The sequence below is a fragment of the Ceratotherium simum genome, chromosome 20 (assembly GCF_057802395.1).
Source record: "Ceratotherium simum simum isolate JZ-2026a chromosome 20, ASM5780239v1, whole genome shotgun sequence".
In the NCBI taxonomy this organism is placed as follows: domain Eukaryota; kingdom Metazoa; phylum Chordata; class Mammalia; order Perissodactyla; family Rhinocerotidae; genus Ceratotherium; species Ceratotherium simum.
In genome coordinates, this window is record NC_141919.1 from 6722970 (window position 1) to 6748079 (window position 25110).

A 25110-nucleotide genomic window follows, 5' to 3' on the forward strand; every position below is an offset into this window, starting at 1 on the left:
CTCCCTAGCAGCTCTAGACCAGAGTGCCCCCTTTTGTAACCTCCTGAGGATAAGCAGTGACTCTGCATAAGGCACCAGGTGGGTCGCCAAGATGAAGGAACAGTGCTCTTTTCCCCAGCTGGTCTCGCACCTGTTGGAGGCAATTCTTTGGCTAAAGAAGTAATTGCTAAGGTTTCATGAAGATATCCAGTGGGTTGCAAGTTAAAGCCTTGTTAGAAGTCCCTGAGCTAAAATTCCCTCTAGGAACACATATAAGATTTTTGGGTTTGAATCCAATAACTTGGCGTGGGTGGGGGGTGTATCTCGATACAAAGAGAAAGGCACTTTGGAAAACCTAAATAAAAGGTGCCTTAGGACTTTGTCCCTGGAATAATGAGCTCTACACCTGTCACCCAACCCCTCCCAGTCCCGTACCTTTCTAATGATCCACTGCATCCATCCGAGGTAGAAGAGCATGGACACGACGGTGTGGAAGAAAACCACAATTGGCAGGTACTGGAGGGGGGGAGGAAAGCAATTATGGGCTGACGTCGGCCTCAGGAGTATTGGCAGGTTTCACATGGGTCTCCTCCTTTCCACCTCCTTTTCCCTCTGAAACGTCATAACAACACTGGAAGCTCCTCTGGAGCTACACCACACTTTCATCAGGCAGCTGCCCCCTCTGCAGTCTCTTGTTCTAATTTGCTCTTGATAAGCTTGAATATGTTTCATAGGAAACTTGACATTTTTTTCCCTCTGCTATAATGAGCTTTTCCGCCTTTAGTGTCTCCGAGAAGGAATAAAGTTTTGGGGGAATTTGTAATAATTAGGCTCAACAAACTGAAGGCCACTGCAGATGTTCTTGCTGTTCTGATGTTAAACAGACAAGAGCTTCACCACTTATTAGCACAGTGACCTGGGTCAGGATTAAGTGCGAGCAACCTCAGATCCTTATTCCAGCGGCTCCACAGATCAGATAGAGCGTGGTCGGTCCTTACACACACTGCCTCCCACAGAGTAAGCCTTCACTCCTAGGTTTTAGAATGACAATTATTTACTTATAGACTTTTGAATCAGTAAGAAAAGATTAAACTTTGGAAGCTAGTTTGCTTCTGTGTTGACAAAGGTTGTCTTTTCCTAGATCCTATCTTCCTAATGCTCTTTGGTGCCTTCAATGCAGCCTGTGTGTGTACAGGGAGCAGTTTCTACCCTGCAGAGACCACACAGAGCTGCAATCTCAGTCCCTCCCTACCCCTGCCCCGCACACCCCTTCCCCTCTGTTCCCCAGAGAAATGGCCAGGAACAAGCTGCCACCAGAGGCACAGAAATGACCGAGGACAATTTGTGCAGGATCCCATTTAGAAAAATCTATTAATAATATATATTAAAAGACATTTTGTGCCATTATTCAGAGCTCACTCACTTAATGTGCTTTTATTGGCTTTAATGGGCGGGCAGAGCCTTCCTGAAAGCTTCAGGGAGTTAAAGGGGCTCATTTCTTGAATGTTCCCACAGGGATTCTGTTTTGGGGGAAAGGATGGAGGCTACTGCCCTGGGGAGAGCTGGAGGGGTGGTCTGAAGACACAGGTGCAGTCTGGGCAGCAAGTTATGCCTTCTTTATGACTTTATTTTTTCCAATTCTGGATTCAATTCATGATATGAGCATATTTCCATCTCAATTTGTAAACACCTGACCTTTCAGAGATGGCTTAGTTATCTCAGCACCAAAGCATCAAATCGGCAGTTTAAAAAAATATTAAGCCTAACACTTGGCCTAACTGAAACTAAGGTAATATGGAGGTAAATCTCCCTAACTGAGAAAACAATTTAGAAGTGTAGGAACAATAATATGCCACAAAAAGGAAAACTGAAGAAAAGCCAAATGCATCTGTCTGACTTATCGACAGGTATCTGTGGGGACTTCCCAGAGGAGAGTGAGCTTCCTGGTGCTTGTGGGAGCACCAGGAGGGAATCAATAAGGCCCAGGCATGGGACCATGTTGCCTTTCCCCTGTAAAATAACATCCCTCCTTGGTTAGGAGAAGGCCCAGCCTCCAGGCCTGCCTAGGCAAAGGCTGTGCTGAAGGAAAGATGGGAATGGTTTAGCATGAGGATGGTTCTGGAAGAACAGAGGGTGATGTGAGTGACCAGTGTCCTGGTTGGCCTGGGACTGAGAGTTTTCTGAGCACAGAGTTGTCACTGATCCTGGACCTGGAAGCCATCAGTGGCCATATGCCTATTCATCGCCAGGTACCTATCCATCTTTTCTCTCAAATCTCAGGTACTATTTCCCCTTATGATTTTTCATAAGTATCTCAGACAATGCTACAGCCTCCAAAAGTATTTGAATATTTCTGACTCCTCTAGATGTTTCCCTTAATGCTACAGTAACAAAGTAAAATGTTTGCAATGCACTGACTTGAGATAAAACTGCACGTGAGAAAGGACAGTGATGTGCTGTGCGCCTGGGGCGAGCCCAGCAGTACACGCCTGGGTTCCGGTAGTCAGCTTCTATCTGAGCATCCACAGAGACTGAGCAGTTCCTGAACAGGAAGTGGCTCCGTAGAAAAGGGGTCTGGCTTTACCTTAAATACAAAGAAGTGGTCTGCGTAGTTCTCCCCAAAGACAAATGCAGCCCCAGCATCCGTGTACTCCAAGAAGGTCTGAGTGAGAGAAAGGGCAACAGCAGGTCGTCACAACCACTGAGGCCACGCTACAGTCCCCAGGACCCACCAGGCTCGGCAGGGGGTGAGGACCCAGCAAACTGGGTGCATAGCCTTGGGGAGTTAATTTTCTCAGCTTTTCTCCCTCCGGTGGATGGCATGGAAGTGTATTTTTAAGCTATAACTGCACACACATTTCCTGGCGTTTCTAACATTCAATCCAACTCTAGGGTGCTACGAATAAGCTGGGTGTGATAATTTGCTCCGGAAGCCATCGGTGGCACATGGCTGGCACTGGTTACCACTAGATGCAAAGAAAGCCTGTTTTTCTGTTTTGTGTAACCATCTTAGAAGTGTCACACCCCTTGGGCAGGATGAAGGGGGCAACAGGGAAAGGGGAGTGATGTAGTGGATGGTATGGATGAGCGGCAACAATAAAATTAATAAACTGGACAGATTAACATTTTCTACATAAAATTATTTGTCTACTTCATGATATAAAAATTAAAATTAGAGTCAACTGATGTAGACAAATAAACCTAATTCTGACCTGTCTTGAGGATTATATCCAAATGTTAAAAGCACTATAGGGGCCAGCCTTGGTGGCCTAGTGGTTAAGTTCTGTGCACTCTGCTCCAGCGCTCTGGGTTCGGTTCCTGGTCATGGACACATGTCACTCATCTGTCAGTGCCATGCTGTGGTGGCAGCTCACATACAAAAAGAGGATGACTGGCAGCAGATGTTAGCTCAGGGTGAATTGTCCTCAGTGAAAAAATAAATTTAGAAAAAAAGTAAAAAACTATAAAGGTTAAGACATTCTTGGGCCCAGCCTAGTGGCGTAGAGGTTTAGTTCATGCACTCTACTTCAGCATCCCGGGATCCGTGAGTCCAGATCCCACTTATCAAGCCATGCTGGGATGGTGACCCATATACAAGATAGAGGAAGATTGGCACAGATGTTAGTTCAGGGCCAATCTTCCTCACCAAAAAAAATGTAAGACGTTCTTTTGGACCCAACTTACCTTAACTTGTTCTGCCAACCACTGAAAAGCCATAAATCCAGGGTTGGTCTTTAGTATTAAGAGCCCAAGAAGAAACTGTAACCCAATTCCCCAAAAGACAGGCCTCCAGTTAACCTATATAGAAAGATGAAGAGAGATATACGTTGTTAGAAAATGAATGCTGAACTCAGCATAAATGCCCAGAGGATCACTATTTCCTTGGAAGCTTCTCCCATGCGGCCTGTGACCCACCTTCTTCGAGAGGCCAAAGCAGTCATGAGCTGACAATCTCTTGATAGAACCATACCCAAAATCTCAGGGTTGTATTCCCTCTTTCTAAACCTGAGTGTGAAGACTTCAGTCTCAGGGGAGTATGTAATCATTATGTCATGATAACACAACTTAGACCCAAAGAGTAGTCTCAGCAGGGCCATTAGGGAAGAAGGATCTAGCCTTGCTAGTCATGCTGTAAATATCTGATACATATAACTATTTCCCCTGTCTAGAAGATGGAGAGGCAGAACATGACTTCTCTGTGTGTCCTAGGTTTGTTGATCTGACAATTTGTGAGTGAGTTAAGTGAAAGAAATTCTACCCTGTGGAGGGGCTCTCGTTTCACTGTAAAAGGAACCAGTTGCTCTAATGCAGACCCAGGGATTGCAGAGTAATGGACAATCATGTGCTTTCATTTTTGGTGCAGAGAAGAGGGTCCTGCAAAGAACTATGGGATTGGAGGCATAGAAAACAGCGGAGATGTTCAGAGGGCAAAGAATTTGGGTCATATTAGGTGACTTTGGTCTCTGACTAATGCTTTTTTTTGAGGGGCCAATCTTTAAGCCAGTAAAGTCTTCCAGGATTTGCCATTATGAGTCATATGTGGACAATCAATGTCTCGGAATTCTTGCCCATGTAATGGGTTACCGACTGACGGAACAAGGAGGAGAATAGAACTCAATAGGAACAAAACTGTTTAAGGACAAATTTTTGGAGTAAAATAGCCTGAATTTCAAATAGAAATTTGATAAACTGCAGAATGCAATGGTAGAATATTAGATTATTTACTGGTCTGAGGAAATCTGGATCAAAACAGATGAGTTTTCTTTGAATGTGTGTTTGATGGGGAGAGATGGGGGACACGAGTAGAAGGTGGACTTGACAGGAGAGACCATCTCACTGATTGTGTAACTGGAAAATTGCTTAGAACGAACAATGAGACAGGAACAGTTCTATGAAAGTTCAGGAAGAAGGGCACCCTAGTCACTTAAAATATCATAGCAAGGTAAGAAAAATATTGAATAACAGTTAAATTCTCTTGCAGCCATTATTTTGAGCAATTTACACATGATAAAAAACCAAAAAAGATCAATTCGTACTCACTTTGGTTGGGTGCTTGGAAAATAGAAACAGCAGGATGACATACGTTAGGAGCCCACCGAAGGACACCAGCTGCTGTTGGCCCAGTTTGGCGGTGTCAAAGGTCAGCCAGAGAATAAATCCCAGCACCAGTGAGCTCCAAATCACCCTAAGAGAACCAGACAGGAGGCATTGGCAGCAGTTGCTGTATTTGTGACATCGTTTGTAGCATCCAAGTGCTACCTTGAAAATCTTAATCAGGCTTCAACTAACAAACAAAAAATATCGAGTGACACATCCTGGCACCAGGAAGTTATGCACATAGAAATTGCAACAGACTCTCTTTTGTTGTGGCTATAAAGTCACATAGCCAACAAATGAAGCAATGTGTCCCCCTTATCCCACAACTCTTGGGCCCTTCAAGAACATTTAAAGGGGTCATAGAGAAGAAAGGATGTTTGGAGAGGGAAGTCTGGTGATTTCTTTGAGAGATCTACGGGGAGTCCTCACCTCCGTTTTGGAAGCTTGGTGAGGTGTTACCTTCTTCCCTTCAAGGGAGAACTTGAAATGTGTTATCTGCAATTGGGGGACCTCACCTAGGACTCAGAGAGCTAAGCTGATGTTTAAAGTCGGTATGACTCCCTGAGGAATCTGTGAGCCTGACAAGGCTGACTCATAGCTTGGAGGCAGAGCCAGAAAGCGTGCTGTGTTGGGACTGCAAAACCCTGCTTTATTAGGCCAAGGATGTATGAAGTTTTCTGGCAGATCCCAGGTGGGCCATGCTGGGAAGAATGTGTCCTGGATCTGACCCAGTAGGGCCACCTGGAAGGAGAGGAGGTCCCTCAGAAAGAGGCTGCGAGAAAAGCCCTGAGTGGTCACCCCCAGGACATGGGCTCCTTTGGGAGAGGGTTGGCTTTAATAATTCACAGACCCTTCCTCCCAAGGAGGCCAGCTTCATGCCCAGAGCAGAAAGCCACCTCCCCAAGTCAGAAACATCCCATCCTCTGGACAACGTTTTATCATTTAGTGGCACTTGAAATTAAGGCAGTTTGTAGGGACATTTGAACACATCTTGAGTAAGTCATTACCTTATCGAGGCCTTGATTTCCTGTTTGTAAAATGAAGGCATTTTAACAGATTATTCCCTAGGTTGTTTCTAGCTTCAATACACCGTAAATGACGAAGCAATTTCAGAACACATTTTTGGAAGAATGTTCAAAAAGACTAAGATCCCTCCCCGTCGCAGTAAGAGAACCAACTGCATTTACCACTTCAGCCAGAACCAATGGCTGTCCAGAAGCCTTCTGCCTGGAGACAGGAACTCTTCGATTCGAGGCTCATATTTGGCCATGAAGTGATCCCAGACCACAAAGAAGATGGCAGCCACGGTGATCACGAAGAGAAGAAGGGCTCTGTGAAAGTTGAGCACACACGCGGCGATCACCATAGCCAGGTAACCTGCCAGGAAGCAAACGCAGACAGGGAACATCAGCACCAGCTGGAGACCAGCGTCCAGCACCAATCTGGCTCAGCCAAGGGGAGATTCAATCAGGAACCATTGAATGCAGGGGTGCTCTTGATAGGGCTATTGGCTCCTCTGATTATAAGTACTATATTTTGGGTGTTTTTGTCTTTTTTTCAAAGCAAGTCCCTAACAGTCTCATCATGAATGCTAGGAGGACAGCGCACTAGGTCTTTTTTTCTTATAGAACATTCTGAGTTCTTGAATCCTGATGCTTGATCATTGCGCCCCTCCCTTAGTATGAACCACTTTTTTCCGACATTCAGACTCAGCAGGTGAGTTTTGTCAGAGAAATGCCAGGCTTTTAAGCAACCGCTGACAAAAAGATATTGATTCTCTTGGTTCGCAGCTCAGATTTGGCCTAAGCTTGAGTAGGAAAATAGGCCACCAACAATCTCTAAGTGCCATGGAATCTCTACAGGAAAATGAAAGGGGTGGGGGCAATTACCAAGGTGGCCGCTTTTGAAGAGGAGATTCTAGGATAAGAACAACAAGGTTTCCTATTAAAGGTCTGCAAACATGGTCTGCAGGTTAAATCTGGCCTGCCACTTGCTTTTGTAGGTGCCAAGTACAGCTGTATTATATATTTGTATTTGTGCTCTACAAATAAAGTCTCACGAGAACACAGCCACACTGTTCGCTTTTGTCCCATAATGGCAGAGATATGTGGTTTCCCTGAATGGCCCAGAAAGCCTAAGACACTATCCGGCCTGGCACACAGCAAGTTTATAGCTGTTCCCTGTTTCTGCTGTGTGAGCACCAGCAAACCCACTGACCCCGGGGTGCAGGGGTCTTGGACTAATGTCTGTGGACTTGGGTGAGAGGGTTCATATTTTATAGACAGGAGTGCTCTTTAAAATGGGCTGCAGAGCCCTTTGCTTTGGGATGGAGCAAAACTGGAGACCTGCTCCTCTTTGAAAGCAGTATGGTCCTGCCTTTAGGCAAGAGGAGTGGGCTACATCACCCTAGGCTCCTCCTTGTGTTGTATTTGCATAAAGTATTAATGGCTTATATTTCCCCCTGCAATTATGTTTCTACCTTGTGATCATCACCATGTTTTTCAGTTACCTGCATTTGCATTAACCAACTCCCAAATCCACACCACAATAACAAAGACCACAGGAGCAGGTGATGTAAAATGTTAGCTGCTGGTACCTAAACTGGACAGGGAACCCATCTGCATGGCATCCCACGCTGAGACCCCCACTCATGGGCTTCTCGATTGACTTCTCTCCGTCTCTGGATGATTCAGTGAGGTTTAGGGAGACTTATTTTCTTTCCACAGAAAGCTAATATTTGGGGGATCCTGGAAAAGAGACACTTGGATCCCATCACCTTTTGTTATTTACCTGCTAATAAGATGCCCCAGATGATGTATCGAAGGGTGGTTTTGTGTTTCCGACAAAAATCACGAAGTATACCATACATCCTTTCCAGATAACTATAATAACACAAAAGCAAACAGGCAGGCAGAAGTGAACACCAAATCAAGGAATCAAACAAATTCATGAAGTATGTGTCCTACAAAACAGAAATGGGAAACTCATTTCATTTTAGACTGAAATCAGCCGTGGCTTGTATCCACCTTTGCTGAATGGATGTGATTTGCTAAATGCTGAATATACCAGGCCTTGAGGGATTACAGAGATGCAGAAAACATGCTCCTGGAAATGGAGCAGGGGAGATGGGTAACTAACCAACAGCTGAAACTAAATCATAGGATGAGAGTGTTTCTCACTGGACTATAAGGGCCTCCATTAGCTTTTCAGCCACTGTTATTAAATGTTCATTTAAAAAAAAATAAAAATCCAATGAACTCTCACGCCTTCTGGTTCCACAAAGTTTGAATAAGTTGGTGGTTTCCTGTCCTCACTCACCATACTTTTTAGTGGAAGGCTGACAGTTTTCACTGGGTGATTGTAATCTAAAGTTGGATTTTGTGGATTTGAGAGCTATTAACCAGTAAGTTGTAATACAGCTTTCTCAGAAAGTTCTAGAATTGTTGGCACGTCTTTGTTTCTGTCCAGAATTTTGTTATGGTGTGGTGTGTATGTGACCGGGCCAAACATGAGTCCCCCTCTTGGTGAGTTAATCAATCTACACCAGAAGTAGTTGTCACACAAAGCAGAAATTTTCTTTGTGGCATGCAGCAAAGAAAATGGAGACCATAAGGAGTAACTCACAAAGCTATGGCTCCCTGAGCACAGGGAGGTGGGCACCTTTATTTGGGGTAGGGAATAAATATTCAAAGGGGAAGTTTCATCACCACATGTAGAGGTCGGCATGAGCTTTCACATGCGTGATTTGACATCATGCTTTTACATGCATTGAATCATCTAAAAATGGCTGCTTTGCCCCTCCCAGAGGAGGAGAATTTATGATGTTAATGAGGGCAAGTTACTTTAGTACAACTCTCAGCCTGTTTGCGTAGGTGTCATTCTTGTGGTTGTTGTCTGGGCCGGTCTGGTCTGGTTCAGATCGGTTGGGTCCAGGCTGGTTTCCGCTTAGAGCATCTGGGAACATAGCTGAAAAGGCATAAGTTCAAGTCCCCAAAGTTGTTAGAGAAAAGAACATCTGTACCTTTCAAGAAGACAAGAGAATTAGGTCAAAAACAAGAAGTTAGAGTTTAAGCAAGACAAGAGAAGCGGGTTATAGTCCATGGCTGGTGACAGAATCCCTCCTCTAGTTTTATCCTGCTCCTCATTCTTGAGGGGAATGGAGCAAATGTCCATTTTCTGTAATTACTTCCTGCTGAGCATGGGCATTGTCATAGGGGCCGATAGAGTTGTAGAATTTTTTTTCCACTAGTCTAAGGTAAGTCTGTGGGTCACCAGGCGTGGCTCTAAGTTGTTCACATACTTGATTAATAGGCAGGTGGCAGTTATAGCTCTCAAGCATGAGGGCCGTCTTTTTGCCACGGTGTCTAGCTGCTTTGAGAAATAGGAAATCACTCTCTTTAAGGGTCCCAACATTTGTGTTAATACTCCTAGGGTTATTCCTTATCTTTTGTAAATGTACAAGTCAAATGGTTGGCTCAGGTCTGGTAAGGCCAGCGCACGTGCTTCTGTTAGTAAGTTTTTAAGCTTATTGAAAGCTTGGTTGCATAGCTTATCCTATTCAAAGGGGTGTGTTTCTGGCCTCTGTAATTTGTCATAGAGACGCTTAGCAATCAATCCAAAATTAGCGATCCACATGTGCCAGAGGCCAGCCATCCCAAGAATCCACCTAGCTGCCTAGGGAGAAGTTGATATATTACCATTTTCCTCTCTTGAGGAACACTACGCTGCCCTTCTGAAATAATAAACCCCAAATACTTTACAATCTCTTTGGATATCAGTGTTTTTCCCTTAGACACTTTATATTCCTTACTGGCTAAGAAGTTTAACATGGTCACTGTGGTCTCATCAGAGATTTTCTTGGAAGGACTTGCTACTAGGATGTCATCCACGTATTCTAACAAAGTGCTTTGTTTTAATTTTAATTCCCTTAAATCTCGGGCCAGGATCTCCCCAAAAATTGTAGGGGAGTTTTTAAATTCTTGGGCTAAGACAGTCCAGCAGTATTGTTGTTTCTGGTGGGAGTCTGAGTCCTCCCCTTCAAAGGCAAGAATCTCTTGGGACTCAGGATCCAATGGCATGTAAAAGAAGGCATCTTTTAAATCTAGCACGCTATAAAACATGCTGTCCCCAGGGAGATTAGCCAGCAGACTGTAAGCATTAGGTGCTACAGGATTATGTCTTGGACTATTTCGTTGACAGCCCTAAGGTCTTGAACAAATCTGGCTTTTTAACACGTAAAATGGGAGTGTTACATAGGGATCTGCATGGCCTGATTATTCCTTGTTTTAAAAGTTTGTCAGTCACAAGAAGGATTTTTCTAATGGCTTCTGACTTTAGGGGGTATTGTTTCACCAGAGACTAGTGGTCTATCTGCTTTAAGTCTACCTTACAGATCTGGCACTGGCTGCCTGTCCCATTTGTCCTTGTGTCCATACATCTGAGTTGACTCAGCTTAGAATGTTTTGGGGATTTTCTTCTTTTTCAGGTACTGGTGTGTTTTCTAATAAGGCCATGACCTCGACCTCCTAATTTTGGGGAACTTGGATTTCTATTTTATCTTGTTCCCAGTTTATCGAGGCCTGTAGTTTTGATAGTATGCCCCTCCCAATGAGAGGAACGGAACATTCTGGCGTATATAGAAAAGAATGTCTTAGTGTTTTTGATCCTATTTCACAGGTCAAGGGCTCCAGAAACCTTCTTGTCTCTCCTCTACCTGATACTCCTTTTGTATCACATTTTCTTTTTTGAAAGGTTTCCTTTTTGGGTGTTTAACATCAAGAATGTGGCCCCATATTGAGCAAAAATTCAACATGCCTTCTCCCACGCTAAGGTTCCCTGGGGCTCTTCTGGGGAGATGAGGATCTGGTTGTCTGGAGTCAACTGCGGAGCCCCATGGCCCCATCACATCTCATCTGTAGCCATGGGAAGTTGCCATGGCTTGGTCTTGTCTGATAGCTTCCCTCTCTGGGGTTGATTCAGACAATTCCACTTCCAATGCCCTTCCTGTCTGTAGTATGCACACTGATTACACTGCAATTGCATTGGCAGCCTTCTGGTCCCTTGGTGGGGGCTGGGGTCACTCACCCATCGTGTCGTCTTCTTCTCTCTCAGGTTACCTTGAGCAGACTGGAGGGCCACCATGAGCAGAATAGCTTGCTTCTGCATCTTTTGGTCACCTTTCATTTCTTCTGTCATATCTCTGTTGTTAAACACCCTGAAGGCTACCTCCACTGACTATGCAGAACTGGTATCAAGCCCTGTTGTCAATTTTTGGAGTTTCCTAGATATCTGGAGCACTTTGAGATATGAAACAGGTATCAAGAACCATTTATGTTAATAACATTTACCCACATAATATAACCTAAGAAGGTTTGTTATCATTTACTTGATATTTCTTATGTAATTTAATATGTCAAATAAGCTTAACTAGTTTAATATCTCCCTCTTTATAGAAAGAGAGAAAAAACTCTTTGAGAAGTCTCATGGACCCATTGGAAACCCCCAAAAAGCAAGACTTTACGTAGGATTTGAACCTTGGGGAAATTTGTCAAAAAAAAATCAAAAGTTTCTAAAATACTTGGTTAAATAGGAAATAATGTTTAGCTATCCATTTAATCAAGATGAAAACAGAAAATGCCACAGGCACACAGAGAGAGTGAAACAGTCTAAAAAGCAAACCCTAATAGAGAGACTTCAGCCTCCTTGAGTTTAGGAAATTATTTTAACAAAACATAGACTCTCTGTCTTGTAAGTAGACTCACTCAAAGATAAAGAAAAAAAGCCTTCTATAATCTCTTTGTCAAGAGTAGACCAAAACTTTAAGATTATCCTTTTATGAGAGAAATATACAAATTTTTAATTTTTAGCTTACTTTTGATATAAAAACTCATTTATTTAATTGAATTTATTTTAATCTTACTCAACATGACTATGTAGAAAACTCTTTTCTCAGGGGTTTTACTTTCACAAGCCTTCTGTCACTTGCTTCTTACATTTAGAATTTGTCCCATGTCTTCCTTCTCTCTTTTTTTCCTTCTAGTACTGTAGGACAAATGTATCTTTTTTAGAAAAACAAATAAAAATATCTCTAGTCTTTATGTCTCCTTTACTGAAAACATACATTTTACTATCCTTGAATACAAAATGTTTCCCTTATTAACTTTTAGTAGTTTTAATCACATATATTTATCCCTTCTAGATGTTGATTTTGTTTGTGAAAACTAAGAAGTAAGTAATTACTTACTTCTTAAAATATTTACTTCTGTAAAATATTGTCTTTTACATTAGTATTACATAGCTTGGCATATTTATAAATACTTTTTTATAATTTTTAGAAACACATTACTTCACAGTAAAATCTTTTTAGTTTGTTTGTAATAAGAAGCCAAAAGTACATAAATCTATATCTGATATTTTTATCTTACTTAGAAATTATCTAGATATTTAATGAATTTTTATCATTTAATTTAATCAAGTAAAACTTAAGAGTTTTAACTTACCAAAGAGATTTTGGAAGTTACTCTAAATACATATGTTATAAAATATAATTATTATTAAAAGTTTATCCATAAACTCTCATCTCACATTTAAACCATTTGTTTTTAAAAATCATGTCTAGATTACTCACAAAAACTTTATGTGACACCAAAGCAGTTAGCCATCATTTTAAGTTGTTATAAGTACATATATTAGAACACATAATTATTGTTAAAAAGTTCTTCCCAAAACTTTTACCTTTTGACATCTACCTTTTTATATCTATTTAGTTTGCCTGTTTCCAACAATTATTCAGATTGCCTATAAAATCTTTGTGAAATATCGGACAAAATTAGCTATTATTTTAAGTTATTTTTGTTGACAAATTCTGTAACAGAGACAACGTGAGTTTATTTGACCCATGAAGGCTACATGTTTACATTATATCCTATGTTGGAAACTCTGAGGACATGTTTATTTTAATTAAACCAACAAACTTAAGCAAGTTTTTATCTACCAAAGATCATTTTAGATCATGTTAACTTGAAAGACACCTAGGCTAGTTTTTATCACATTTAGAAATAATTTATATAAGTGCTTATTTTAAGTCAATTAAATAAATGTCTCTTTAGAAATTATACCATCCAGACACACATGTATAGACATGTAGACAATCACAAACAGAGATCTTTAAAATTTTAAACGTGTGTCAGGTGCAAAATTTAATCATGGATCCAAATTGTGAGCTGTTCAGATGGCTAAAGATTTTTGTTAAGATTTTTGTTTTTCTTTTTGCAGTAAGGATCCTTTTTTATAGCTGGTTTTAAAGTGATTCTATGTTTTAGAAGCTTCTTTATATTAATCAAAGAATGCATTCCATTGTGAGAGGTTTTGAATCCTCTCTTTTAAGGTGGACTTATCTGAAACAAAAGTTCCCCAAAATGGCCATTAATGTTTTAAAATATTTTAAAAGTTTACTTATTTTCACTTGCTTAATTTCAGATCTGGAATTTGGGGGAAGCTGAAGGAGGGGAGCTCAGCAAGAGGAGGGGGAGCAGCAGATTTGGTTTTCTTTGACTAGCATGTTAGTTTATTTAATTATTTTTTGTTGAAGAGGCATTACAGGATTTTTGATCTGGTTTACAAGCCTCAAAAATTAAAATAGGCTTCCCTTTGCTTGTTTAATTTTTTATAATCGGCTTTGTCTCCGATTACACACACAAATACACCAGTTTGTGTAAACTGAAATTGCCCCATTTTGGCTATTTTAAGATGAGATCTCTTTTAACATGTTTAATTAACATTGCCTGAAGGGTGGATTTCTATGTGCTCACAATCCCCACAGCATAATTTAAATATAATTAGGCAAAAGAGATGTAATCAGTTTACATAAAGCCCATCATTTTTAGCAGGTCCTGTTGGAAAAGGTTAGTGCAAAGACAAAAACCACAAAAAATCCTGACAGATCCAATATCCAGTAAAAGAAAAATGGGACCAACAGCTAGGAAAGCAAGTACCTTGGCACCGTGGTGCACGAGTTCCGTTACTCACCAAAGATTTCTTCTCAAGTTCTGAGGCTAGTTTCTTCCACCACCAAAAGCTAAAGTGACCTCTGGAAGCTGGATGGTTAAGGAGACTAAATGACCCCAGGAAGGTCTAATCTGGGCGAGGAGAGGTGGATGGAACTTCTCTACCAGAAAGTGCAAGGGAAAGAAGAACAGGGGGGCATTGAGTTTTCCCCAACCACCGCTGGTAAAGAAACTGAGGAACATAAAGAGATCTGAGAGGCCTAGAAGCCAGTTTGTTAAGGAAACAGAGAAGGATACCAGGATAATCTCCTGGGCGCCCCCAGCCACTTCGTTACAGATGGCTCAATAGTTAAGACCCAGAGTGCAGGGACCTAACTCCGCCTTTTACCACAGATACAAGATAAGACTCAAACTCTAACTCCAGAGAGACCAGCTCATTCCGTCACAGACACAGCTCAAAACACAAAAGGGCCCTCGAAAGGGCTTCAAGCCCCCAGCAGTGACAAACTCAAATGGGCTTCAAGCCCTCACTGTCCAATGACTAGTCACAAGGGATTGCTCCCATTTGCCAGAGCCGAGCATCAGTTCTTCCGGAGTGGCCGGGTCGGGCAATCCTTCAAACCACATGGGGACTCTCATGCCCCCAAGCCAGGTTACCTTCAGACAGGGATCTGAACCCCGAAGCCAGGATCCAACAAGCGAATCTTGGGAGTTGAACCCAAGGCTAGGGGAGCCTTAAACCCAAGGTTCAGGCAGCCTGTCTTTGTGAGACAACTTAAAGAAATAACTCTTATAGTTGTTCCATGGGGTGGGCGCCACTTACCTCCATCAAGAGATAGTCGAAGCAAAATGCTCAGTGTGGCTGCAGGGTCTCCCGATGGGGAAGCAACATCAAGCCGGCAGCACTGACACCAAGAAGCAAGTCCCTCCCTGTGAGGCTCACCCTTCAACCTCCCATAGCATTAACGGATTCTCTGTCCATTGGAAACTGGTGATTGGAAGAATAGAGCCTCAGAGGGACAGAGGTCCCATCTGGGTCACCAATTTGTACAGGTGGTTTGGGGGCAATGTTTGTATCTGATCACATCTTCCGGGGAGGAAGGTGTCCACCAGTAAGTGAGTGTGGAGAGGCCACAGGGCCATACCCACAACGATTGTCCTCTGCTTCTCCAGGATGCTCCTGGTCCCTGTCATACCTGCTCTGAAACCTGGCTTCCCTGCAGGTGCCTCTTTCCTCAATGACACATCTAACAGAGGCCTCTCCTTCTCCCGCTTGAGGCCGGCTGGAAGGAATTACTCGCACATTTAACCATTGCCACTTCCAGACCACAGGACAGCATTTCTAAAACAACCACTTCTCATCCCATATAGAAGATTCTCAATCTCCAGGATCTCACAGGCCCCTGGCCCTAGCTGGGAGCACCCCTCCCCTTGGTTAAGGCCTCCAGTTCCTTTCTTTCGAACAGTCATGCCCACATGTCCAGTCTCAGCACCTTTCAGGTTTCAGGGCACAGCTCAGTCCTTCACTTCTATGAAGCCCTCTTGTATCTCCTCGGGGACAGTCATCCTCTGCACTTCATTCCTCCTGTCTTCTCTGACTGTGTTTTGCTATGAAGCCTTGCCTGACTGTAACTCCCTGGAGAATAGATGTCTGTGAGCCCTGTAGCACCAGCACCTGGGACACTAAGGCTGCTTGACAGGCATTTGTTGAACTACTGGATAAATGTAATGGGAGTGTACACTGCTTTTCTGGAACAGTATTTTACAGCTGTGGGTTGGACCCATTAGTGGGCTATGAAGTCACACAGCACGTGATAACCATCATTAAAAGGTGGAAGAGGACGTCTCAGAGTGCATCACACAAAGTGATGATAGGTAGTATTTCACGAAACTTTTGTCATTATCGTGTGTGAATATATGTGTACTGAGAATTAGAAACACTGTTCTAGACAATATTGAAGGAATATAAGTGTAGCAAAGACTAAGCTTTTCATGTTCTAGTTTAGGAAAGGCTGATGATGCATTGTCCTCAGTTGTGGATATAGTGTTCAAAAGTAGCAGTGGTGAAGGGCAACATTTAACAGGGCACGTCCATCTACTTTAGGGTGGATTCATCAGATTTCTTCATTGCAGGCAATGTGTGTAGTCTGTTACAGCAATCTGACACTGCATAACGTAAAGTAGCTAGAAATAGACGCTTGGCCATTTGGTTTTCTAGGCTAAACAACTCCCAATCTCCTGGTGGTTGTTTCCATCCCACTAACAATAATGAAACCCGAGTGCCTCTGATCACCCAAGGGAATCTCTCAGCCCCCAGGGTCAGAGAGTCATAAAGTCAAATGAAGGATGAAACTGAGCTCAGGTTTCTGAGGTGGTAAATATTCTTGATTTCTGTGATACGAGCTTTCAATCCTAATTTTGACCGACTCCAGAGCTATCTTCTGACACGTAAAAACAAAATTCCTCAGAGACTTAGGAATTTCAATCAAATTTCAGTAGGAATTTAGACTATTGACAAATACTGTGCTGTTATGATAGAGTACCAGGCATCTTGGACTAGGAATCAGAAGCTAGAATTATAAGTTAGCTTTGTTCCACTCTAGCTGACTAATCTTGGATAAGTCCCTTCTCTGAACTTCATTTTCCTGGTCCAAAAAATAAAGATTATGATTTCCCTCTCCTACCTAGTGGAGCATAAGGACTTGGAACACCTTCAGGATACTACAAGGTAAGAGCAAGTTTGTTGGGATTTAAAATGGATGGGTTTTGAGAAATCAATTGCTTATTGACTGACATTGAGAAGAATGAATTAACTACTTTTGTATGGACTGGAACAATTAGTTGGTAATTTACACCTTTAATTAGAAGACTGTCCCAGATATTGGGTGCCAGGACATCAGCACGGTAAATTGAATTTACCGTGTTGATTATCCTAGAGCTCCATTAATTTTCTGAAAATAGTGTTGGGTGGGTAATGGGGAGGGGGGATTGGTGGTGGTAACCATCTCTGACAAATCATAATAAATGTTGAAAATTAGATGAGGATAAAAAATCCACTTTGTTTAGGAGGTAGGTGTGGTTATTTCTGTGGTTGAAACCTGTACCCTTTTTGATGTGTCTCTTCATCATCCTTTTCATCTTCTTTGTTACTTGGAGAATCCTGTTCAATGGTGTCCTGCTCTTCGTCCTGGAAATCAAACATTGGAGCAGAGATGGAATAATGAGAATCCTGGGCATAAAGGACCCTGATCTCTTTTGCCCAGAATTTTGACAAAGAACTTCAAAAGGTCCTTTTAAATCATTATGCAAGAAGATGGCTCCTACTGTCTACTGCACAGATGTTTTTCTCCATGTCACAAAAAAAACAGATCACACATGTCTTCATTTATTTCCATAGGAGCTGTTAGTATTATCTCCTTTTCTTTAGGAACAGGCTCATATCTCTGTTTTTTGCCCCTGTCTCTACTGTAATCATTCAACCACGCTCGGTTTTCAGGCAAGTGCTAAATGAAGTTAACACTGGAGGCTGTATAATCTCCCTTTATACTCTGCCAGCTCTGGTTTCCAAAGGACTGAGATAAAGGAGAACAATATTTGCCACCCCAAAAAGTGTCTCTTCAACATGAGAGTTATTTTAGCTTGACTCTTTTTAAGAAGCAAAAGACTCAGAAAGTTATTCTTCTTTCTTCCCCCTTAACTGCCTACATGAATTCAGATTAAAAAAACCTGTCTCAGGAAGTGAGCTATCACCTTGGCATAACATGAACTAGGTGGTAGACAGGGAGGAACCTAGAAAAGCCTGTTTGTTAGTCTCCACTCTGTTCTTCGGTTTCTGTGTGGCCAAATAAACAGTTGTTTTCCAAATGCCTGCTTCTTTTCACCTACCTGTGGATTGGCTTCCTTTCCTTTGAGGTCCCTGACTCTCCCCACCCCCAACATCTTCTTTTGTCTTGGCTGAGGATTCACCTGAGGATAGTTACTTGGTTTTCCTGGGTTTCTCCCATATATGCTTGTTATTAAACTTTGTTTGATCTTTTCCTGTTAATCTATCTCATGCCAATTTAATTATTGTACAGAAGTACAGATTACAAAAATAAAATTTTGGAACCAAAAAACGAATGTTTTTTCAATGGATGATGTATAGATGGCTTCAGCCAGAAGAATCTAGAAAGGTAGAGGTAAATTTCTTCCTCCTCTGCAGACACCAAGGCTGGCTTTATTTTCCTAGCAGCCCAAGGCTTGGTCTACAGATGTGAACACTATCTCAGCATCTTCAAGAGCTGATAAACTCCCCTTGGGGACTAGGGTCTTTCTACCAGTTGAAATAGGGTGAGTGAGTTGAAATAGGGCTAAAGGGAAATATTTCCCTTACACTGCTAGTCTTTGCTCTAATTAACTAAGTGAATTATATACCTGGGCCATCTTTCATAGGTAATCTTTCTAGTACTGTTTGAGCTCTTAAATATCCATGACCCATCCTATTCTTTGGATGGCATAGAGGATTTCCTACCTTCTTGCATTCTGCAATAATGTCTCACACAGGTCCAGCTATTGTAAGCTGTGGCTAGGGATGATGGGCAGAAGTATGCAGATATGGAGCAGTTTTGAAAACGCTCTAAGATGTATAGTGCGAAATCGCAGCTTTAGTTTTCTGTCACATGCCATGAGGCCTTTGATTCTCTTTAAAAAATAATCATAGATATAAGTCATTAGCATGTTTCTGAGCCAAAGGGATCCTCAAAGATCATCTAGTCCTTGATGCCGAACTCCATTATACTTCTGACTTAGATTGCCTTCATTTTCTGGGCTGGGCCTTGAGAACTAGGAAGGTGAGGGGATAATTGCAAGAGACATCAGCTGAGTCCAAGCTGCAGTTGCTAAGGTTGGGGTAGAGACCAGCCTTATTCATTTTTCCCTAATGTTTAGCTTGGCCAATAGTCAAAGTTTGGTAAATTTTTGATTTAAATGATCATAATCATTATTATCTTATAGTGAAATTGCAAAGTTACCTACTATCTATGGAATGTCTAACATTACTATTGTTTTCTTTTCTTTTTTTTCCCCCCAACTTTCTCATCTTCAAAACAGAACAAAACAACAACAAAACCTTCTTGACCCCACAGTCATGGACATCTGCCATCCTTCCTTCCCTTCACAGCCAAATTACCGAAAGAGTTGCCTTTACTTTTAGTGACCCACCACCTCACATCCTGCTCCCTCAAGCCACTGTGATCAGGCTTCCACTGAGATGGCTTCTGCCAAGGTCACCCAAGGACCATTGTTGTCAAATCCAGTAGCTACTCCTCAGTCTTCATATTTCTGTTTACAATAGTAAAGTATCTAGTTTTTGTTTTTGATTTTTTTGTGAACCAATATTAAACAAAAAAAAAAACACTTCGTTTTTTAGAGTAGTTCTAGGTTCACAGCAAAATTGAGTGGAAAGTAGACATTTCCCATATATCTGCTGCCCCCACACACGCTTAGCCTTCCCCATTATCAATGTCTCTCACGAAAGTGGTACATTTGTTGCAATTGATGAGCCTACATGGACACATCATTATCACCCAAAGACCATAGTTTACATTAGGGTTCATTCTTGGTGTATATTCTATGGGTTTGGACAAATGTATAATGACACATATCCACCATTACAGTATCACATAGAGTATTCCACTGCCCTAAAAATCTTCCGTGCTCTGCCTGTTCATTCTTCCCTCCCCTCTTGGTAGCAACTGGTCTTTTTACAGTCTCCACAGATTGGCCTTTTCCCTGCTCTCTGTTCTGCACATCTCTATTCCACGGCGAGCTGTCTTTTCCTGAAGTGTTCCAGTTTTTATGAAAGTCATCTTCATTCTAAGAAGTACAGACTACACAAGTAAAATTTTGGCACCAAAAAACAAATGTTCTTTCAATGAATGGTATGTAGAGGTCTTTTGAAGCATAGGATGACAAAGACAAGGAGTTTAGATGAGTCAGCTGGTTAAAGAAAGAACCAGTGAATCTTGGCTCATAAAGACATAGATGATTTTTGTTCTGCTTTGTTCTGCAAGAAAAAATTGGTGTGGGCCAACTTGAGGAGGAGACAAAGGAGGACATTGCCCTCGTCCATACCATAGGACTTTCTAATAACCAAAGCTGAGACTAGGGGGCAGGTTTTCAGTCTCCTTTCCATCACATCACACAGGCTTTCAACTTATAAAATAAAACAAAATATAGTAAACGCTAGGCTGATAATTTTATTCTTATATGTTGGATGTATGGGGTGTTAAAAAGTGTTTTGTTTTGTTTAAAGCAGTCTCTGGTAGTAATGAGCATAGGAAAAATGCCCCCTCTTGTGATGCTGGTTTTACTTTAAGGAACTGAGTGATGTGTGCTCTTGGAGGGGTGTACTGACCCCCTAGCTGCTTTTTCCAGATGTGACAAACACCTGGCTCATTTCTCTTTTACATTTTTTTGGGGGGGAAGTGGGCAATTCTTCTCCCATCTCATCCCAGCTTGCCTTTTTATACAGTACTTTTTATATGGCAACAGATAGATAAATGGTGTCAAGTAGGTCCCTATATCTTTTCAGGAAATGTCCCCTGCTGGCCCTGTCAGCTGTGACCTTATCTTTGAAAAAAGAACAAGTATATGACTTATTTTAACTTTAGATCTCTGGCTGGTCCCAAGGCTCTAGAAAAAATTGCAATTCCAACTTGTGTTGCATTTTCCGTTTAAAACACAAGAGTGTATAAATGTGAATAAAAATCTAACTTCGAGCACACACATGTGGAGGATCAGAATTGTGTCTCCCACCCCAAAATGTCTCTCTTCGGCTTGATTATTTTTAAGAATAAAAGACTTCCCCCTAACTGCCTAAAAGAATTTAAGATAGAAGTCCTGTCCCCAGGACAGGCCATCACCGTAGATGACTCTGGGTGTAATAGACTGGGAGGATCCTTGCTAAGCCCATTCTTATCAAAGTTCTCTCTCGCCAGGTCACAATGTCTATAGATGGCCCAGCAAATATCTGTTTATCAAACATTTGCTTTCCCATCTCCATGTAAATTGCTTTCCTCCCCCTAGAGGTAGCAAACTACTACCCCCAACATTCTCCTTTGTCTTTAGCTGAAGTTGGTATTTAAGGTGGTGGCTTTGGCCATTTTGGTGAGATACTAAGTTTTCCTGGGTTTCTCCCATGTTTACATTTTATTAAACTTTGTTTGATTTTCTCCTGTTTTTCTTTCTCATGTCAATTTAATTCTTAGACCAGTGTCAATGCAAACAAACCAATATCCATTCTATAGATAAGAGAGATAAGGCGAATTTTACTTGAGTATACGAATTTTAGAAGAACACAATTCAGCCCAAACAGTGGGTGACATTCCACCTGGAGAAATAATGCCAGAAAGGAAGTTTGCATGCCATAATGTAGGATGCATTTTTTTAAGAAAGGTGGAATAGTTTTATCCTAAAGTAAAATGACTGGTTGTTGCAGGATGAGAAAATGAAAAGTGTAGGAGAAACCAGAAGGGAAATAGAAAGTTCTAGAAGATTCTCAGAGAGGGAATTTTGTTTGCCGTTGTCAAAGCTGGCTAAGGTTTGACGGCTTCATTTATAAGAATTTCTTCTAAGTTTTAGTATCAAATATTATACTGATACAAAACCAGAATTTGGTGTTCTCTCTGTTAAAATGACCAAATTTTTGGGGGATTATCGATCTGTTCTTAATAAGAGGTTGTAAAGAGGTTTTACTTTACTTTCTGATTAACCTGCCTAGAAGGCAAAGATTCTGTGTCTCATTAGAATAATTAATGTATAAAATAATGTATGCAAATTGGGAAGGGGATTACTCAGGGTAGGTCTCCCCAGAAAGTGGTCTTTAAATTGAGGCCTGGAAAGCGAGGAGGACACAGTCAAGTGCATTAGGGGCTACAGTTCCAGGCTGAAAGGGTTGAGACCAGGGCAGGAATGTGGCTGGGGATGAGGCCCCTGGTCTTTTTCAGGACTTGAGACTGTAACAGAAGGGTAGTGGGGACTCATTTCATTGTTGTTTCAATTTGCGTTTCCATGATGACACGTGATGTGGAGCATCTTTTCATACGATTATTTGCCATCTGTACATAATCTTTCACAAGGTGTCTGTTCAGGTCTTCTGCCCACTTTTTAAATGTGTTCTTTACTTTCTTATTGATTTTGAGTTCTTTGTATATATTAGATAACAGTCCTTTATCCATTATGTCTTTTGCAAATATTTTCTCCTGGTCTGTGTCTTGTCTTCTCATTCTCTTGACAGTGTCTTTCACAGAGCAGAAGTTTTAAATTTTAATGAAGTCCAGCTTATCAATTATTTCTTTCACGGATCGTGCTTTTGATGTTGTATCTAAAAAGTCATCAGCATACCCAAGGCCATCTAGATTTTCTCCTGAGTTATCTTATAGGAATGCTATAGTTTGCATTTTACATTTAGGTCTACAATCCATTTTGAGTTCATATATTTCACTAGATTTATACCTAAGTATTTTATTTTTGGTGGTGCTAATATAAATGGTAATGCATTTTTAATTTAAAATTCCACCCGTTTCTGCTGGTGTATAGGAAGATGATTAACTTTCACACATTCACCATGTATCCTGCAACCTTGCTATAATGGCTTCTTAGTTGAAGGAGGTTTTTGTTGATTCTTTTGAATTTTCCCCAAAGGTAATGGGTTTTAGAGGGGAGATGAGATGATTGATTAGGTTTGGGTTTTTAAAATGATCGTTGTCGCTGTTGTGTGGAGAATGGTTTGCAGGAGTAGGCTCTGTTTGCATCTATGGTGCCTTCGTACAAACTAGAAAGAGGCTTCCCTTCTGGGGGGATCAATTAGAAAAGATGCACTGCTTTGTCCCAGCCAAGCCAGGCCAAGGGCTTCAGCCCCCTCAGATGTCACTTTGCACATACATGGCCACCCTGAGGAGGGGGAGCATGGAGTGTGGGCAAATGGTGCAAAGGCTTTTGCAGTCACCCAGGGATGGTGCAGTGATGTTGAGAAGTCAATGGCAAAGAGAGAGAGGTTGAGTTCACAGTCAAAATCAGTAAGCAAGTGGTGATTATTTAGATATAGTTGATGGAGGGGGAGGTATCAAGGATGATTCAGAAGTTTCTGGCATACATAACTGAGTGGGATAGGATGGCGACACCATTTATGGTGTTAGAGTAACACTGGAAGAGCAGTGGGTTGGCATGAGGTGGGGGACAGAAGATGTTTCCGTGTGGACATGTTTCGCTTGTGAGACATCCAAGTGGGGACAGGGAATAGGCAAGTGGAAGTCAGGAAAGAGATCTGGGGTGGAAATACCTGTTTGGGAGCTGTTGCATATCAATAATCATTACATATGAAAAAGATCATCCCAAGAGCGGGGTAGGATGAGAAGAGAAAGGGGCCAGCCCTGGAGAGTAAGGTCACTGTGTTTGGAAGAGGAGGAGAAGCTGGTTCAGGCTACTGAGAAGCCAGTATGCAGGCAGGATAGGGAGGAAATTGGGGTCTGTGGTTGTCTTTCTTTTTTCTTTTCCACTTGAGATTGGAGAGACTTGAACGTGTTCTAATGCTGCTGGGAAGTTTCTGGTAGAGAAGGAGAGGCTAAAGATGTGGCAGTGAGAAATAAATGACAGGGGCAGGTTTCAGAGAAGGCGAAAGAGGATGGATTCCAGAACACAAGTGGGGGGATTGGTCTTTGATGGAAAGAGGGAGAGACAGGATGGATAAAGCTGCCTTAGATTTGGGGACCAGAATTCTCTTTTCTCTGAAGGAGAAGGCAAAACTGTCTACTGAGTTTGTTGTGTCTGTGTGTGAAGTCAGATACTTCGTCAACCAATTTAGATTGAGCAGTTTCTAGTGCCAAACATTGTGGTAGGCTCCTTGTAAAGTGTTACGAATGATGTTGATTGCCATTAGGCATGCCCGTTGTGATATAATGACAAATATATGTTTGGTCTTTGTTCCCGGTTCCTAACACAGAGCTTCTAAAACCCTTGGAATTTCCTGAGTGATGAGGGTGATAGGAACCTCTTTTTTTTCATTCATAAAGAAGCCCCTTTCCACATATCAGTTTATGCTAATGAAGTGACTTAGGTATGGGGGCCCCTAGGTAGCCTCAGGATGGGGCTGGTCACTAGAAAGACCAAGTGATTAGACGGTAGGAACTTTCAGCCTCAGCCACCCACCTCTGGAAGGGACAGCTACCTAGGGATTGGATTATAAAAACTCTTGAACAATGATGCTTGGAGAGCTTCTGGATTGAGGACGACATCAAGGTGCTGAGAGGGTGGCATTCCACGAGAGGGCATGGCAACTCTGCACACCTTCCCCCGTACCTTGCTCTGTATCTCATCCATTTCATTCTTCCTGAGTTGTATCCTTTCTAACAAACTGGTAGTTGTAAGTAAAGTTTTATCTGGAGTCCTAGCCATGCTAGCAAATTTTCAAACCTAAGGTGTAGTCATGGGAACTCCTGAATTTGTACTTGGCCTGAGTACCCTACTTGTAGCTGGCATCTGAAGTGGGGGCATCTGAAGATTAGTGAGAGCACTTAATCTGTGGGGTCTGCACTAACTCTGGGTAGTTAGTGACAGAATCAAATTGAATGCTTGGACACCCAGTTGGTGTCAAAACTGGTTGGTGTCAGGAGGAAAAAACCCTCCACACTTGATGTCAGAAGTGTGGTAAAAACAGTTCAGCCCTATAAACCCGAAATAGCCTCTCACCACCTTTTCTACAAATTACTTCCCACCTCTGACCCTACACTTGATGGCCAAAGGCAGTAATGCTCAATTGAGAACTTCTCTTCTCATGGACAACAAAGCCCCCTTGAGGTGAGGCTCCTGGAGGGGAAGAACCTTTCAAAACCCCTCCTTACCACACAGGCACATGTCCAGGTTCTCGACGTTGGCTATACATTAGGAATACCTGGGGAGTTTTTAAAATTCCTGCTGCTCAGGTCAAACTCCAAACCGATTCCATCAAATCTCTGGTAGGAGGACTTAGGCAGTGGTATTCTTTGAAAGCTTC

General features: G+C 41.9%; 1 protein-coding gene across 1 annotated transcript in view; it reads right to left on the bottom strand.

Moving 5' to 3' along the window:
• LOC101399169 (solute carrier family 28 member 3-like) overlaps nucleotides 1–24512 on the bottom strand; it is a 39576-nt gene extending 15064 nt beyond the window's left edge. The window contains exons 1-9 of the mRNA XM_014795540.2: nucleotides 24417–24512; nucleotides 19836–19934; nucleotides 17186–17268; nucleotides 7867–7958; nucleotides 6264–6453; nucleotides 5020–5164; nucleotides 3664–3777; nucleotides 2564–2641; nucleotides 415–495 (exon numbers count right to left, since the gene is read on the bottom strand). Coding sequence (XP_014651026.2) covers nucleotides 415–495; nucleotides 2564–2641; nucleotides 3664–3777; nucleotides 5020–5164; nucleotides 6264–6453; nucleotides 7867–7958; nucleotides 17186–17268; nucleotides 19836–19934; nucleotides 24417–24512 — 978 coding nt within the window. The remainder of the gene's footprint in view (nucleotides 1–414; nucleotides 496–2563; nucleotides 2642–3663; nucleotides 3778–5019; nucleotides 5165–6263; nucleotides 6454–7866; nucleotides 7959–17185; nucleotides 17269–19835; nucleotides 19935–24416) is intronic.
• Between the last annotated feature and the right edge of the window lie 598 nt (nucleotides 24513–25110).